We start from the raw sequence: 19,517 nt of genomic DNA, 5'->3' as shown, positions 1-19,517 counted from the left end.
CATGGCACGGAAGGCTCCACTGCTTAAACCAGCACATGTCAAGGCCCGTCTTAAGTTTGCCAATGACCATTTGGATGATCCAGAGGAGTCATGGGAGAAAGTCATGTGGTCAGATGAGACCTTTTGGTCATAATTCCACTAACCGTGTTTGGAGGAAGAAGAATGATGAGTACCATCCCAAGAACACCATCCCTACTGTGAAGCATGGGGGTGGTAGCATCATGCTTTGGGGGTGTTTTTCTGCACATGGGACAGGGCTGACTGCACTGTATTAAGGAGAGGATGACCGGGGCCATGTATTGCGAGATTTTGGGGAACAACCTCCTTCCCTCAGTTAGAGCATTGAAGATGGGTCGAGGCTGGGGCTTCCAACATGACAATGACCCGAAGCACACAGCCAGGATAACCAAGGAGTGGCTCTGTAAGAAGCATATCAAGGTTCTGGCGTGGCCTAGCCAGTCTCCAGACCTAAACCCAATAGAGAATCTTTGGAGGGAGCTCAAACTCCGTGTTTCTCAGCTGACAGCCCAGAAACCTGACTGATCTAGAGAAGATCTGTGTGGAGGAGTGGGCCAAAATCCCTCCTGCAGTGTGTGCAAACCTGGTGAAAAACTACAGGAAACGTTTGACCTCTGTAATTGCAAACAAAGGCTACTGTACCAAATATTAACATTGATTTTCTCAGGTGTTCAAATACTTATTTGCAGCTGTATCATACAAATAAATAGTTAAAAAATCATACATTGTGATTTCTGGATTTGTTTTTTTAGACTATGTCTCTCACAGTGGACATGCACCTACGATGACAATTTCAGACCCCTCCATGATTTCTAAGTGGGAGAACTTGCAAAATAGCAGGGTGTTCAAATACTTATTTTCCTCACTGTATATTAGATTTAGAGCCTTATGAAGATCAGGTAATGACACCTCATTGTTTATTTTCAGTTTTTACACATAAGTTATTTGTTCTGATGCGACTCAATGTATGTGCTTGTCATTTTATTTTGACAGTTCTGGTTTATGAAAATGCAGCTACTTGAAATACTTCAGGGCAAGGCATGGACAGTAGTGTTCTAATTCCTTTATTATTGTTCAAATTCTTATATATATATATATTTAATTTAATTTATTTATTTTTTTTACTGATAGATATAAATAAATAAAGACATTTTATGTAAAAAATAAATATGCCCTTCATAAAGAAAAAAACACCTAATAATTAATTCCAGGAGGCAGTTTTCTGAAGAATATCTGTAGGCGCAGTGGTATCAAACAGTACAACATTAGTACCCAGCAAGAAAAAAAGCATTTGTGTATGAAATCGATTGTTCTAAAATTCTCTCTTCCTTCTCAGTAGAGACATCACAAACTCTTTCTATGCCCTGCTGTACCGTTTGTCATTCACTCTCTTTTGGAGCTCAGCACTACAAAGGCTTCCCACGGTTAAACATTAATGTGTCAGGCAGTGAAAATGGGCTGTCAAACTTCACCATAATGACAAATTTCCCTCAGAGCAACTCTCCCACAATACATCAGCAAGTAGCTTATTCATCCAAACAGAGAGAGAGCCTGTAGACCAGCGCCATAGCATCTTAGAAGGTCTAGTTTGAACATCAGTCCTTTGCTATTTAGTTATGCAGTTTACAGAGAGTGTCTAAAGTTTGTGAGTTTATTCTCCCTCCAGGTGTGAGATCGCCTCTATCCGCCTGTGATGATTATTTTGAAGAAATCCTATTCTATTGCAGACATCCTGAGGGAGCAGAAAAGGAGCACACTAAACCAAATCACTCCTGCTCTCATTCACTTGGCTGTGTTTTCCATGGCAACAGCATATATTCCAAATATGGAAATTAGACTAGTGGCTTGTGTAGTTATACATAATGTTGTGAAAAAGTATTTGTCCCCTTCCTATTTTCTTCTATTTTTGTGGATTTTTCATACTAATTTGTTTTGGATCTTCAAACGAGGTATAACATAAAGCAAAGGCAACCTGAGTAAACACAAAATACAGTTCTCAAACACCAACATCTACATCACCCATGTGAAAAACTAACTGACTCCTTTACCTTAATAGCTGCAACCACTGCAACCTAATATTTCAGATAACTAGAGATCAGAATTTCACAACTATGTGATGGAATTTTGGCCATTCTCTTTGCAGAACTGCTTTAGTTCAGCCTCTTTGGAGGTTTCCGAACATGAACTGCCCATTTAAGGTCCTGCCACAGCATCTCAATTTGGTTCTAGTCAGACTTTGACTAGGCCACTCTAAAACTTAAATTTAGCTTCTTTTGAGCCATTCAGAGGTGGACTTAATCCTTTGCTTTGGTGCTGCATAATTCAGGTGAAACCGTGGTTTTCGCCTCGCCACACTTCCATAAATGTCATTTTCGGCCAGTGTCTTTCTGATAGTGGCGTCATGAACAGTGACCTTTATTGATGAAAGAGAAGCTTGCAGTTCCTTGGATGTTGTCCTTGACTTTTTTGTGACTTCCTGGATGAGTCATTGTTGTGCTCTTGGAGGAATGTTGGAAGGTGGGCCACTTCTGGGAAAGTTCTCTTCTGTGCCAACTTTTCTCCATTTTCTCTATTCTCTCACTGTGTTTTTCAGTCACTTTTTTTTTCTCATAATTTCTGGAATTTCTTTCGACCTTGACAGTGTGCTACTGGGAGAGACCTTTTAGCCAACTTCATGCTGCTGAAAAAGTTCTATTTATGTATTGATTTGATTGAACAGGGCTGGCAGTAATCAGACCTGGTGTGTCTAGTCCAGCTGAACCCCATTATGAACACAGTTTCATAGATTTTGAGATTTATTGACTATAAGGGGGCAAATACGTTTTCACACAGGCCCAGTTGATATTGGATAACTTTTTTGCTTTAATAAATAACATTATCATTTAAAAACGGTATTTTGTGTTTACTTAGATTGCTTTTTTTTTATGTTAGATTTTGTTTGAATTTTGAAACAATTTAGTATGAGATACAGGGCTCCAGACTAACAAAAATGACTAAGGAGCCATTGGTTCATAAATTGAAACATTTAAGAGCCAAATGGCTGTTTTAGTTGCCACATCACAGAATTGCTGGATGTAGATTGTTAAAAATAGGGCTGTAACGATACACAAAATCACACCTCCAATAAGTTCAACAATTTGTAACACTAGAAGAACAGGATATGAATAACATAATTACCTAGACTTACTTGAACTCTAAATAACAAGATTAACTGTTAAACTAATAAACTAACACTGTAAGGGAAATCATTAAATAGCAATAATTAACAGTTAAATTCTCTTCCACACTCTGAGGTAACTGGCCTGCTGTCTGTGCTGTAATCCATTAACTAAGTAAATAACTTCTCTTTGTGAACAGTACTCTTCAGAATTAAACAAAACTAAATAATAACAACATTTCTGTGTAAACATAATTCAAGTAAGTTTAAAGTTTTTCTTTGGGAACACCATCATACATGTCCACAGTGTCAGGTGAGGCTTGCTCTCTGTGCTGTGACGATGTCCCCTGCAGTGGAGAAAACCTCTCACTGGGGACAGATGTGGCTGGGATTCCAAGGTAACGTTTCGCCAACTTTGCTAAATGGAGAAACTGGCTCTCATTGTCCTTCCACCGCATAAGTGGATTTGACTCCACTGGGAGGCTCTGCACTGCCTTGTAATTCTGCACCTCTTCCTCCACCACTTGAGACAAGGGCTTGGTTGGTGGTGGTGCCTGTTCTGCTGAAAAGAAGTTTCCAAACAGTTCAGTGATTGGTGCTCTTTTTGCTGGAGGACAGTCACTGCTTCCAGATGCCACCACTGATTGCTCCTCTGTCTCCTCTCTGGAGGCCTGGGCCTATCAAAGACAAACACAATTGCAATATGATGTCAGATATTATTACACTTAAGTATCCAATATGGAAATCCAGAAAAAAAAACATAAATAAAACTGCCTAAAACTGATTAACGTTTCTCATGGTTAAAGCTTTTATCATCTGGCTATAGTTAATTGCTGAAATTTAATTAAAATAAAACTGATTTGCATGGTGCTTTTCACAGCATTTTATTTAAATAAATTCTGTTTAGATTGAAACTATTTAACAAATACCTGTGGTTGACAGTCTTCCAGAATACTGTTAATCAGGCTCCTGAAGATCATGCCACGGGTGGTCTCACCCAGAAAAGGCAGTGTTTTGAAACGTGGGTCAAGTGCAGTGCTCACATTAAGGAACTGAGTTAGTGTTGTGTCAGTATCAGAGTATCTTTCTTGGAAGTCAGATGCAATGGCAGTTTTGACATCATTCACATCTGTTGTATCAGAGTCATTGTGCCTCATGGATGCCAAGATTGTGTGTTTCAGTGGCATTATCATTGAAACTGTTGGCAGCTGGTCAGTGCTCATGATAGTTGTCACCATTTTGAGTGGTTTAAGAGCCCAAACCACATCCTCAGCCACTTTCATGTCATCATCGGACAAAGTAACAATGTCTTTATGATGTTCCTCTTAACACTCCTATCAGTAAGTGCAGAGAAAACAGCAGCCTGCTGTTCTAGGTAGTGCTCAAGCATGTCGTGGCTTGAGTTCCACCTGGTCGGTACATCTTGCATTAGCTTATGTGAAGGAAGTTGGAGCATTACTTGTTTTGTCTTTAACACTGCTGCCGCTGTAGTGCAGGGCTCAACGCTAAGGATTATTTTCTAATTGCCCGATCGGGCCAGTGCTTCAGACTTGCCCTGCCAAAATTTTCACTGGCCCCAAAACAAAAATGAAAAATAGCTGATACATCATGGCTTAAAAATATTGTGCAAAGCTAAATAATCTTTTATATATATATATATATATATATATATATATATATATATATATATATATATATATATATATATATATATATATATATATATATAATTACATTATTTTTACAAAATTAACATCAGTTACAGCTTTAACTTATTTTTAACTTGGCAAATAACCGTGGTATAAGCGGGATAATCCGCTTAGCGTCGGGTGGTTCTTAGCCTCTACGTCGTGCATTAAAATCCTTTAATGCATGGCTAGCCGTGGATTATCCCTTACATATATATATATATATATATATAAGTGGTACTATTACAATTTGAAACAAATGTTCAGAACTTCTTAAACTACTTCAAAGAGTTCTCATCAAAAAATCCTCCATGTGCAGCAATGACAGATTTGCAGATCCTTTGCATTCTAGCTGTCAGTTTGTCCAGATACTCAGGTGACATTTTACCCAATGCTTCCTGTAGTACTTGTTATAGATATGGTCTTGTTGGGCACTTCTCACACACCTTACAGCCTAGTTGATGCTACAAAAGCTCAATGGGGTTAATAGCCATAACACTCCAATTATCTGTTGTCCAATGTCTGTTTCATTGCCCACTCTAACAAAGCCCTTTTTCTTTTTGCTTTTCTGTTTCAAAAGTGACTCTTGAAGACCCCTGAGTCTTCTCTTTACTGTTGTACATGAAACTGGTGTTGAACAGGTAGAATTCAATGAAGCTGACAGCTGAGGACATGTGAGGCATCTATTTCCCAAACTAGAGATTCTGATGTACTTCCTCTTGTTTAGTTAAGCTTCATTTAATGAACCAAATAGCTTTCAGCAGTGTTTGATATAATGGCAAGTGATTTTCTAGTATCAAATTATCAATTTAGCATGATTACTCAAGGATAAGGCGTTAGAGTGATGGCTGCTGGACATGGGACCTGTCTAGATTTGATCAAAAATGACTTTTTTCAAATAGTGATGGTGCTGTTTTTTACATCAGTAATGTCCTGACTATACTTTGTGATCAGTTGAATGCCACTTTGGTGAATTAAAGGTACCAATTTCCTTCCAAAACAGCTAAATCTGTACATTATTCCAAACTTTTGGCCACCAGTGTGTATGTAAGAAATAAATAAATAAATTTTTATTAAACCATTACCCATTAAACCATTGATTAAGCACAGAGGCCAAAACAAGTCTAATTATACTTTATTCAAACCAGTGTGTCTACTAAGAGACTTTATCAGTGTTTAAATATCTTGTGTTTCCCTGCAAATGACAACAAAGCATATAATTTTGTGAACTGCTGTGCATGACCATCAAGGAATATACAAAAAAGACGACATAACCTGAAAGTCAAGTCAAGTGGTTTTTATTGTCGTTCAACCATAGCTAGTACAGTACACAGCGAAACGAGACAACGTTCCTCCAGGAACATGGTGCTACAAAAAAACAACATAGGACAAACACAGAACCACAAGAGACTACACAGACTAAATAACATTTCTACATAAAGTGCACGTGCAAACAAGTACAGGACAGTACAATAAATTACTAAAAGGAACAGGACAATAGGCACAGTAAGAGACAGTGCAGTGCTGACCAGTACACATTTGTCATCTGAGTAGTGCAAAAAGATGACACTTTATAAATATGACAAATGTAAACATAACACATGGCAGTTATAGCAGCCAGGTATAAGTAATTACATACATTACATAGTATAAAATAATTACAAGTTTTAATTACGTCCTGATGTCATTGTAATATCATTAGTCACGTTTACTGTTTATTAATCCAGCTCCTTTCTCTCCTTGTTAAACGGGATTACCGAACTAAACGAGCGACATGCCTCCTCTGTCAATCGGTCATAATAAGACGCTGATCCTCGCTCATTCATGAATTGACTGTGGAAATGGGGCGTATTTGTTCAATGGCTCAAACCAATGATATGCTCCGTCACAGCCCACACCTATGCTATTGGCTCACACTACAGTCAGTCTATATATGTGGGAAAAGCAACCAAAGTGCCTCACGATTCAAATAAGTGCAGTGTTGCGGCTGCAGCTGTTTAGAACAGTTACGTGCTGATTGCAAAGTTACATAATTTTAGGGGGCTGAAGCCCTTCTAAAAAAAAAAAAAAGGCCTAAAAACGCGAAGGCTGCAAGTGAGGACAGTTCTAGGAGAGCGCTCTCAACAGGCTGTTCCTCGCCGCTTCCAGCATATTATGCACTCGTGCGTCATTGCAAGCTAAATATATTCACGCTCTCTCGTCTCCGAGTGCTCGGTTAGAAGACTTTGTTCACTCCGTGTATTTTTTGTACTCTCTCGTTCGTTGGCTTCTAACACTAACGTCTTAAATGCAGATCGGTTGATGCTTGGTCTGTTAGTTTATGATGTTGAAGAATTCCAGGATTAAAAAGGTTGGGTTTTTCATAGATTCAAATCATGTTGTTTAAATTCTTCTGCATGTATAATACTACATCATACAAAAAGTAAAAGCTACAAGACTGTGTACTCAGCATCATTTATGAGAGCATAAACTACAATCCCATGAAGCATTGTGTATGTCAATCAATCAATCGGGCAAGTGACAGTTCTAGCAACTGGCCCGAACTTCTCTCACATTGGCCCCGGGCCATCGGACAGTCCTTATTGTCGAGCCTTGTAGAGCTTCGATGGGGAAAAAAAGTTAACCCTTTTCTCACCCTGCTTAAAAGCCAGGACATCTGTTTAACACTCATTCCCTTCTGTGATGGCAGATTTAGAGTATGCGCATCGAATGTGGGTGGAAATGCGGCAGCTTCAACCGCGTTCATGGCATTGTTTTGTCTCAGGGATACGGGCGTTTGGTCTGCCAATTCTCCATTCCGCTATAACTTTTTGTAGGATCTCTGACAAATGTTCAGTAGTGTGACTTTCGTAGACTTTCGAGTCTGGATTACAGGATTTGAAATTACCCAATTGTCCGTAATATAGTACGCGGTAACGGTCATGTAGCTTTCTGTTGAACGGGACGTCCACCCATCTGTAGTCAATGCACTGAATTTGGCATTATTCAACTCCTCCTGTAGTTTAACCTTCGTCATAAAGTTTAGGCAACACGTTTTGGGTGAAATGCGGTCGGCTTGGCACTACATATGAGTTCCAGCACGCGGAGAACATTTTTGAGTCCGTTGTTTTCAACAACTGAAAAGGGGCACATAATCAGGGCAATGAAAGCGCCGATTGCATTGGTAATATTTTGAGCACGGTCGGAGTTGGCTGGTAACTCCATTTGAAAGGCATTTGGAAGAGTAACTTGCTGATGTTGAGATTTCTTCCGTGTACCGCTTAGATAAATGTCGGGATGATGTCTTCTGATATGCGTGTTCATATTTGATGTTTTGTTGTCACCTGAGGAAGTTTTGTGAAAGACGGCAATTTATATGTGTTCTGTCTACGACACGTTTGCCATCCCTATACTCCACTGGATAACCATAATAGTCCCATACTACTGAGTTGTATGTGCCGGGAGGGTCAGCAATTTCAGGGGTATTAGTCATTTTGAAATATACCTCAACTTTACATGCGTGGACACATGATTGGAAAAGTGGTCACAAGACATGTAGTTTGAAGAATATATATATATATATATATATATATATATATATATATATATATATATATATATATATATATATATATATATAATTAGACTTATATAATATATATAGACACAAAGACTACAATAGTGCAATTTGAATGAAATCTCAGATGCAGTTTATTGTGCTACTCCTATACAAATATATAATAACCAGGATAAAAAAAAATTGGTACATAACATGTGACTTTTCATTATAAACAAGCCCAACATACACATGGGATTACCTTTTTTTTAAATGTCTGAGCTTCCAGTTGTGAACTCACTGATGACTGATTTGCTGAGAAAGTGCTGCAAATTCAAACTGCTAACCTGAGCTCCTGAGTTTAAACAAGCTCTTGTCGGGTGATTCATTATAAAGACTTGGTTCAAAAGAGTAATTTGTTCACGAATCAGACATCATGGCTTGCGCTGTGTTTGTTGTTGCGTGCAGCAAGCAAGCTCATATTATCAACAGAAATGGTGAAAAGATGTTTTCAATAACTCTCAAGATGATATCTGACGAAACTGCATATGAAATCACACATCCCGACTGTCGCCAGTGGTGACTAGATTTTAGACGATTGTTGCAATCCATTTATTTTTGGTCACATTTGCGGCCATTTTAGTCATAGTCTGGAGCACTGAGATATACAAAAAAAAACTGAAGAAATCATGATGGGGGCAAATCATTTTTCACAGCACTGTAGCACTCTTCTCAAACTTTATAGTTATGGGCTATATTGATGGTTATGGTGGTCTATTAAAATCATTTTATGAACAAGTATGTAGCCCATCATGGCATAAGGTCTATCACTAAGATTTAATGGCTCATTCCTGTGAGAACAATAATGACTCCAGCACATGCAAGCTACACTAATGGTTTCTGATCATCCAATGAAAACAAAAAAACAGTATTGTTTTTCCAGGAAGATAATGAGAGCAAATATGATAAATTGTTTTTATTTGCACTTGTAATGAAAGCCATTAGCACCTAACATTACTGAATTAATTATGCCCTTTGTGTTTTCACATCATAAATGCTTTGTAGGGAAGGTTATAAGGAGTCATTTTGAATAATTTTGTAGTTGTGTGCTGTATATAAAAAAGCAAATAATTGATCAACCTTTAAACTTTGAATCTGTTTTTCTTATGAAAAAATGATCACTAATAAGCATAAACAACGTTTTTTAACTAGATAAAAAAAACAACAAAAAAAAACATTTGCACTCACACATGGAAGCAAACATTCCAAGAATTCTGAAGAAATATAATAACTTTAAATAATGACAAAACATTTATTTTTTGAGTGAACTATTTCTTTAACAACATGTCAACACCGTGCATCTACAGTGTCAACCAATGCACTGAATTTAACAGCAAGATTTAGTTCAGAGAAGCAGTGGCATTGTTGTACGGCAGGCAAAGGAACCAAAGTAAATCAAATTGCAATATTCGAGTAGTGTTTTTACTAGTACCTAGTACTACTTCTGATAACCTAGGATCGGCTACATTATGCAGACCCACTGACAAGAGGCATCTCCTATCAGACTTCATTGCATCAACTCCAGCGTGTTTAACTTCACCTGTGGCTTGACTGTCAGCGGGTTCAAATACTGCGTTGAAACTAGGATGTAATTGCGTTCGTATAATCAGTGATGAGCGCGATTCGAGGTTTGGGTTGGAGGATGAAATTTATAAAATATGAATTCCTCTTTACTGTATTACTGCCTGTACAGCTGAAAACAACTCTCTTCACAACTTGCACCCCTTACTATTTTTTTTTTCTTGTTGAACATTCTGTTTCAACTCTTAAATACATCAAATTGCAGAAGTAAAAAGGGTTTAATGCCATACTATGACGATTATTTTGTCTATTTGTAATATGCACTTTAAGGGCTCAATTTAGTTGGATTGCATGTCATTATAATGTAACAGGCAGGTGGATTTCAAGGAGCCGAGTTCTTTAGCTCTTCAATCCAGATCATTTCTAAAGCGGGTATTCTCAAAAAATATCTGAGGTCTGTTGACACACAACAGGGTAATTTCACTCTCCATCTACTACAAATTAAAAGTGGATGATATTACGAGTATTTTAGCAATTATGAATTAGCTGAGCAGGCTTTTGTTTCCTTGATATGTCATCTTGTTGTTAGTCTCACACGGTTTATTTCCATAGAATCAGCCTGTCATTGGGGGTTTTCGCTGGGAGGAAAAACATTCTAGTATTGTTTATAGAAGTCACTCTCCCCTGCTGCTATGTTGACAGAATCACATAGAGTTGAGGGTTTTCATCCAGCTGTGGGTTATTCTGTTTAATGGCTGAAGCCGCTTTTTTCATCCAGTGACTCGCTCCGCACAAAGCACAAGACTTACAGTAGGGAATCTCCCCAGCTGTTTGTGATTGTGTTATTTTGGCTGTGTTTCCCATTGATGTAATTGTAGACTGTTAGGAGATGACAGAATATGGTAAGAATGAGGGGACTTGTTGGGGGTATTTATGTAAGGTTTATGTACAGGTCAGCCATAAATCTAATCTAATCCAGCTATAGGGGCATGCATGTAGCCCACCGTGAAAATGTGCATGTAGAAAACGTTTGGTCTTTGTGTCTTTGATCCTCATGTCAAAAAAGTTGTACATTTTTGATTATTTTAAAGGCTTTGCTATGTAAACTTCATAAAGGATGTCCATACAATAATATGGTACCATATTATTTTTTAATAGACTAACTCAACCCCCGATTTTGTACAATATGTAACAGGGGGTCCCTTCTCCTCTCTACCGACCAAGTGACACTTGGCCTGAAAAATGTGGAAGACACCTGCTGTATCAGGGCTCGACAATAAGGACTGCCCGATGGCCCGGGGCCAGTGTGAGAGATTTTGGCTAGTTGCTTGAACTGTCACTTGCCCGATTGTGCCAGTGCTGCATTTTTAACATTAGTGCAAGCAAACAACAAGCGAGAGTGCACAAAAATTACACAGCGTGAACAAAGTCTTCTAACCGAGGATCGAGCGTGATATATTGAACTTGCAAAGACGTGCAAATGCATAATATACTGATTGTGCCAAGGCACAGTCATTTGCATGCTCAAGATTGTGCAGACAACGAACGCACTCTCCTAGCACTGTCCTGGCTCTTTTCCAAGTGTCTTAGCAGCAGCTATTACCAATGTGTAGAAAATAGCAAGAAAAAAAAACCCTGTGGCAGGGCGGAGGGCGGGACCGGGTCGTGATCATACACACCCGGTCCCTTATCAGGCTAGTCACGCCTCCAAGAGGGATAAAGGACGACTGCGGAGGATTGTGCGGGAGAGAGATTAGCCTGATTAGCCTTTTTATCTCCCTCCACAGGGAAATAAAAAATAATAAAATTTCCCCTAAAACTTAATCACATTTATAATTTGCAAAATATGATATATGCCCCATATGTGCACTTTACAGATATAAATTCATAAATGCATCATATTAACCTCAGCTGTCCTGCCATTTACACATGGGGTTTTAAGCCAAGAGTTCAGTGGAGGAGATGATGGGTTTTCGGTCACCCGTTTAGTCATGCTGTCATGCAACTTTTGCCCATGTGTAATGTTTTCACAAGAAGAATCAAAGATTATTCACTGAGTTAAAGATTTGATTATTGGCTGAGCGAACAGACTTGCTACTAAATCGGTTGTGATGTGTAATATACAGTAGGTAGATATTAGGCCTAATCTGTGAATTAACAATGTGTTTATAACATGAAATCAGACAACCCAAACAAGACCAACACTGACTGCTATACAAAAATACCTGTATGGTCCAGAAATGAGACATGAAACAGGTGTTTTATGAGGATGATATGAAGTAGACCGTTTCAAATATTCATCTTCACCCTGTAGCTGAACAGCTCTGAATTTAATAGCCTAATAGCCATAGTGATCTTGCTTCTTTTCATATCAAACAGCATTATCATGTCGAAATTCATGTTTTTACGTTTTGAAACATTACCTAATTAAATGTATACTTACATTTTGGATATTGAGCAGCTCGTGATTTCCAGACACGTGTATAACTGGGGTTTAACAAAGTTTACTAAGCACATTCAGCGCTTCATTGTTTTTTTTTATTTTTACGTGGGAATAAAACTAGCGCTCTGTCCCTTTATGAGAGCACATGCATGTTAAACGATGATGAGACATATGCACGGAGAGCCATGGATTTTCAGTCCTATAGAAAGAAACTGTTGATTTCTTGTGTTCCAATGTGTGGATTACCAATTTTCACCAACATGTAAACACAGAAAATGTGGGGATTTTGCGCACTGTGAACACTGAATGTGTGGGGATACTTAAAATGTTGCACTACGAAATTAATTAAGTGGGTTTGTGGCAGGGTGGAGTGCGGGGCCGGGACGTGATCATATACACCTGGTCCCTTATCAGGCTAATCTCTCTCCTGCACAATCCTCCGCAGTCGTCCTTTATCCCTCTTGGAGGCTTGATTAGCCTGATAAGGGACCGGGTGTGTATGATCAAGACCCGGCCCCGCACTCTGCCCTGCCACACTCCCCTTTTCTCTCCAATTTGGAATGCCCAATTCCCAATGCTCTCTAAGTCTTCGTTGTGGCATAGTGACTCTCCTCAATCTGGGTGGTGCAGGAAGAATCTCAGTTGCCTCCACGTCTTAGACCATCAATCCGCTTATTTTATCATGTGGCATGTTGAGTGTGTTACTGCGGAGACTAAGCGTGCATGGAGGCCCACGCTATTCTCTACGGCATCCACACACAACTCACCACACGCCCCACCAAGAGTGAGAACCACATTATTGTGACCATGAGGAGGTTACCCCATGTGACTCTCCCCTCCCTAGCAACTGGGCCAATTTGGTTGCTTAGGAGACATGGCTGAGCACTCAGCATTCCCTGGATTTGAACTCACGACTCCAGGGCTGGTTGTCATCTTCTTTACTAGCTGAGCTTCCCAGGACATTGTATTAAAATCATAAGATATGTAAAAAATATGTATCTTCTGATATATGATTTAAAGCCATGATGGTAAAAACAGCTATTTGTAATTTTTGTGTTGGGGTGAGTGAAAATTTTGGCAGGGCTAGTAAAAATCTGAAGCACTGGCCCAACCGGGCCAGTAGAAAAAAATTCTTAGCATTGAGCCCTGTGTATAGTGTTTACTCTGCTACAGTAAATGTGTGGTATTGGCATCACAGTTTACCTGAAGGTTATAATATATTTCTGCATCTCTCCAAAAGCCCACTGGGTCTCACTCATCTGTCCTGTCTGCAAACATCTGTCTAATTAGAGAGTAGAACACCTCCTGCACAGGGAGGGCCATTTTCAGATGGGAAATTAATTAAACTTCTAGTTTTCCGTATGGCACTTTGACTCCAGGCTCTAATTAACCACAGAATTTGAGTCAGACTCTTTAAAGGGATAGTTCACCCAAAAATGAAACCATAAAATTATTTATGTAATTGTTTGGAAGAGTGTTCATACTGTTTGGATGAAACTGACTCCATGGCTGGATTCTATTAAGGGGCTCCTCGAATTAGCTTAACTGGTATTAGAGTGCTAGAAATGACAAGGTCATGGATTCGATTTCCGTGGAACACACAAACTGATGTGATGTGGAACTAAGTGGCTTTGGGTTAAAGTGTCTACTATATGCATAAAAATGTCAAATGTAAAGACCTGGTGTGTATTTATGTGTTTGACAGGGAGACGGTTCAGGCAAACTGTGTACACTGGAGAAAGAGATTCTCCTTCCCCTGTAAAATGAGCGCTAATGCTGGAACTGGAATCCTTGACCCCTGTGTGTGTCGAGTTTCAGTCAGAAAGGTACAAACACTCCTGTACTGTGCACACATTTTTGTCTACAATAAAAACCATTAAAATGTTTTGAGCTAAAATGGTGATAATGATTTGATTTTTTTTAACAGGAACTGAAAGGTGGAAAGACTTATGCAAAGGTAAATTATCCTTCCCTTTCATTGACTTAACCAGCTGTATTCGAGCAGTCACAGCATTGTCTTGCAGTGTGAAAAGGTATACTTGATGAACTTATTTTAAACAGCATTTTGCCAATTCTTTTAATCATGCAGTTATGGCCTGAAATGAATTGAGAGTCTACATGAAAACTGTTTTGCATTTCAACTTTTTATCAACCTCTTTTTTTTAGTAATTATTACATTTTGTGTACTCCTTTTTGAACATATTTGACAAAATATATATTTTAATTGATATAAAGAAAAAAATGAGGTTATACAAGGTCAGTGGGGGGCACAGAAAACAAAAAATAATTATTATAATTACATAAAAAATTAAGAACCACTTGCTTGATCTGAACAAAATAGGTGTTATTGTAAAGCTTAGAATCTAGTCTTTTCAATGCATATAGCTGATCCTACCAATTCTTAATTTTTTTTTTTTTTATTTGCTGACAAATAAGACCTGTTCTGTTTAATTTTCAAATTTGTTTTCAAAACAATTACATTCAGAGTTGGAAAAAAACATAAAAAAGACGAGATAGCCATGTGTTATATCATTGTAAAGGTCTCAGTTTGTAGATTGTAATGAGCAAATGTGTTTCACTCAGAGTCCAAACTGCAGTGAGTATTAGTGTATGAAAGTCAGTGTCCCACTGACACACGTAAATATAATAAACAGGATTGGCTTTTTGTCATGTTTTTCTTTATTAAATCCTGAAACATGCATATAACATAGACAATTACATATTCTAACTTAAAACAGACTTTCCCGATTCAAACTAGCCCAAATGCAACATCCAGTAATATGATAAGTATATCTTGAAATTTTCCTCAGCATGTACATGTAAACGATGCACAAAAGACATTGAGTGTGTGTGTTTGTGTGTGTATGTTGTATGTGTGCAAGCACACATCCACATACAGTATGTGTTCATCTAAAGGATTGGAATGATCTTGAAAAGAAAATGGTCCAATTATTTGGTGTTTTCAGATACTATATGTGAACAAAGTTAAGAAACTTTATTCCAATTGGATTAAGTAAAAAAAAAAAAATAAGTCGTCTGGGTCAAAATGACCAGAAAACAACAAGGGTTAAGTGAACTGCAAAAAAAGCTAAATGGTGAGAATCTTACAAGAAATTGTGACTAGTCACAGCATCTACATTACATATAAAACTTCCCATATCCATTTGAACCTCAAATCGTTGTTCATGTCCATGTTATTTGCCAACTACCCATTTACTCTTCGTGGTTGGAAAATGTAAGGGATTGGTAATTCATCAAGTAGACAAGGCAAAAGATTGTAAAATATTAATGGCAAAAGTAACTGTTTAAAATAGATCTCTCTTGAGAACATGGTGTTTGTATCCAATTCTATTAGTGTATGTGCTCATACAGTATGTTTCCGGTGCACTTGTGTTCATAAAAGCTTTTAGTTCAGCTTGAAGCTTTGAAGCATCAGTGCCTTTCGTGACACCTTATGTTTTGCTATTGGCGTAAGTAAGATAAAATTGTATTTCAGCCCTGACAATGTATTGCTCTTGTTCTCTGTATAGCTAGGTTTTGCTGATCTCAATCTGGCAGAGTTTGCGGGGTCAGGTAGCACCACACGCAGGTGTCTGCTGGAAGGTTATGACACCAAGAACACTAGGCAAGACAACTCCATCCTTAAGGTATAGAAATGTTCAGGATTCTTTCAGGATCTTCCATTTTTCTTGTCAGGACAAGCTTGTCAATAATGATCGGTTTAAAATGAATGAGTTTAAATCAGCAGGATTTGCAGCAAAATAATTCAATGCACAGCATGTAATATCACAGACAATAAAATGTTTATGTTTGCAAGGTATAAATGTGATCCTATACGTAAAACGTATTAACAACACATCAAGTATTAACATTTGTCACGTAACTCGCCCAACACGTTTAGGTAATGGACAGTTAAACCTCAAATTATGTGGCTTTCAATCCAGTGTTTTATACGTTTATGTTGTCATTTGTCTCTACCTGCAGGTGATTATTAGCACACAGTTAATGTCTGGGGACCCTTGTTTCAAAACGTGAGTATTACTTTGCAATGCTTTTTGAATACATTATAACACTGTGTAACAAATAGTTTTTTAGGTTTTGTTTTTTTGGTTCCTGGATAGTAAGTGTTATTTCCTAATTGCTTATGCCTCAAAAGTATAGAAAATGGCTATTATTCCCCTCAAACTTTGCTTTTGTAACCAGGACAGAGATATTTTGAAATTGACCTATTTTCCAGAACATTTCCAGAACATTCCAGTAATATAAATGGTAGTATGAATACAGGGGCCTTAAGCCCACCAGTTCAGTTTAGTTCCAGCTGTCAATAGTGGATACATATCTGCATTTTGGCATCAAGATTCTCCAAGCATCCGGCAGACGCATTTTGCTATGTCTGCGGCCAATTTATCAAGACGAGCAAAAAAAGTACTCCGTGGAAGGCATATTTCAGCATGCCTGTGGGGGATCAAGACAAACCCTGGGCACCTCATTTTACCTGCAAGCACTGCAAAAAACATCTCTGGCAGGTAAGAGGGACAATTGTTTCTCTTCCCCTGACTCACTCGATGCACCTCAAAGAGGATTACAACTGGATCAAGATCTTGCTGGATGCCTTGAAGTATGATGAGTACATTTGGGGGCTGATTCGTGAAAGTGATTTACAGTATAATCGTAAATCTCAAAAAACTACTCTCTTCTAAATCTTTTGTAGTAATTTTTTAGTATAAATGCATGTTCATTTGGATTCATATGTTATTTTTTCTGACTTTATGTGAACGAAAAGACACACATTCACCCATTTTCTCATTGGCAATAGGTACATTTCAAAATATCACGATCCTGGTCACAAAAGCAAAGTTTTTGGGGAATAGTGGGTGACACTATTAAAGTGAGAGAGATAAATTAAAGTTTGGTTTTAAATGGGCTATTTTACCTCTGCACCACCATATCTAAATTTTGTAAAATTTGATTTAGCTGAGGACCCACAATGTTCTTTGCCACTCAGAGATTTGAGGCTGCTAGTATAGTATTTTCTCTGAAAGCACCTGTGTGTGTTGGGGAAGATTGTAAGTGAGAGCTCTGGGGAATCAGAGCTTTAAACACAAATTTGCATACTGAGTCGAAGAGGAAACCAACAGTGTCCACCCACACACACTGGGCATGAATACAAAATCCTGCTAAAACGTTAGTGTGGGTTGGAGCATGGAGGAGAGGATAGTATTCTGGGATTCGGGGGGGTGCTGCTTGTAGACCTCCGTAAGTAGGTGGATTGAGTTGGTACAGTTCTTTAATTCCGCATTTGGAAATGTTGGGCTTGATTTTTATTTTATTTTTTCTCTTCAGTCTCCATTAGCCCAGTTGTGCATTACCAGTCAATTGGGGTTGCTTATATTTCAACTTATCCACTTCCTTGCTTTCTTTTTGATGCATAGGTAAAAGCTATCTTCTGCAGTTGGTCACTGTCAAAGTCCCTTTAGAGGAATGATCCAGGTTTAACACAAGTTAAGCTTAATCAACAGCATTAGTGACATAATGTGTATTGCTACGCATTAAAAAAAAATTCTGTTTCAAAAGTATAGCAAGATGTAAACATTATACATATTAACATGATTTTAGTTTGATAAAAATAGGGATTTACTTGCATTACAGCATTTACCAGATTACAGGGTTTACCAGAGTGTTTAATGTGATTTTTTTTTAGTACAGCGCCTATGTTCTTGATTTGGGGAATGACCGAAAGTGTTCAGATTTGTGTTCAGTATTGAAGTGTTAAGATTGCACTTCAATAAAATATTTCAAACCAGCAACAAAATCTGACAACAGTGGTGTCTTTTTTTTAACTTAATTATGCTAAAGCTGTGTTTTTCAGGATGCACCAATTAATGCTAGTTAATAAAATTTAATTGTAAACAAACATAATTAAAAAGGTGATTTGCTCTTTTAACTGGAAGCCAGGATTTAATTTCATGTAGCTGTATTGAGCATTACGATTTCCCCCATTCTTTTGTTTCACAAGTGGCCTCCCCATATTTATTCTGTCACTGTATTGGATCTGTATGTAATATTCTGCCTGTATCTCTAGTCCTCCATCCACTGCCACAGTGATAGGCATTCAGGGTGATGCTGAGAGTCTGCTGGAAGAGAGGAAAGGAGGAGACACACAGAAACCTTTTCTGAGCCTCTCAGGTAATCATCTCGTGCACAAACCAAAAAAGGCTTCGATATACTTTCTACAAAATCGAAGAACGAACTGGTATGATGTCATTTAGAACAAAATCTTGCTAAAAAATAAGTTGTTTTTGCATTGGTATTGGTGGTCCATGTCAATGGTAGGTATGACCTGGAGCTCCACCTACCTTGAGGCTGATGAACTCGGTCAACATGAACACATCAATGTGCAGAGTTATTAGCGAGCTTGTGCAAATGTACCTACATCTGTACAATCGTTCGCTTAAGAGACATTTTCCAAGACCAAGTCATGTGATCTTTTTTTTTTAGTCTTCTAAAGGAATCAAATACTCAAGTGCCCATTCATTCATGTGCCATCTGCAGCAAAAGCCATTCACACGTCTGTCTAAAGTAAGATATGCCTCTATCATCATTGTTTTATCTTTTTTCTGCACATTAATACTTTTATACATTCATCTTTGCAATAGTATTAGTGTCATAATAAATTACAATAACAGAGTGTAACCAGCACATATTATGTCTGCATGTAGCATGTTAGCACATTAGCTTCATGAATTCATAATGTAGACAAGACAAATTAAAAATTTTCTACTGCATGGTTGAAGTCAGAAGTTTACATATAACATTTACATTAATTTGTTAACCACTGCTCAGATTTAATTTTAGCAAACTATAGTTTTGGCAAGCTGTTTAGGACATTTACTTTGTGTATGACTCTAAATTACTAAGTAATTTTTCCAACAATTGTTTACAGACAGGTTGTTTTACTTTTAGTTCACTATTTCACAATTCCAGTGGGTCAGAAGTTTACATGCACCAAGTTAACTGTGCCTTTAAGTAGCTTGGAAAATTACAGAAAATGATGTCAAGCCTTTAGACAAATAGCCAATTAGCTTCTGATAGGAG

The 19,517-nt window shown here is 38.0% G+C and overlaps 1 protein-coding gene across 2 annotated transcripts in view; it reads left to right on the top strand.

Moving 5' to 3' along the window:
• The window catches only part of LOC127624433 (protein FAM102B-like), a 37,801-nt gene that overhangs the window by 4,827 nt on the left and 13,457 nt on the right, over nucleotides 1-19,517 (top strand). For both annotated transcript variants that reach the window (XM_052099254.1, XM_052099253.1), the window contains exons 2-6: nucleotides 14,128-14,248; nucleotides 14,350-14,379; nucleotides 15,953-16,069; nucleotides 16,407-16,453; nucleotides 18,505-18,608. In XM_052099254.1, coding sequence (XP_051955214.1) covers nucleotides 14,128-14,248; nucleotides 14,350-14,379; nucleotides 15,953-16,069; nucleotides 16,407-16,453; nucleotides 18,505-18,608 — 419 coding nt within the window. The remainder of the gene's footprint in view (nucleotides 1-14,127; nucleotides 14,249-14,349; nucleotides 14,380-15,952; nucleotides 16,070-16,406; nucleotides 16,454-18,504; nucleotides 18,609-19,517) is intronic.

Source organism: Xyrauchen texanus, chromosome 30 (genome assembly GCF_025860055.1).
Source record: "Xyrauchen texanus isolate HMW12.3.18 chromosome 30, RBS_HiC_50CHRs, whole genome shotgun sequence".
In the NCBI taxonomy this organism is placed as follows: Eukaryota; Metazoa; Chordata; class Actinopteri; order Cypriniformes; family Catostomidae; genus Xyrauchen; species Xyrauchen texanus.
This window is presented reverse-complemented; position numbering and strand designations above follow the sequence as displayed.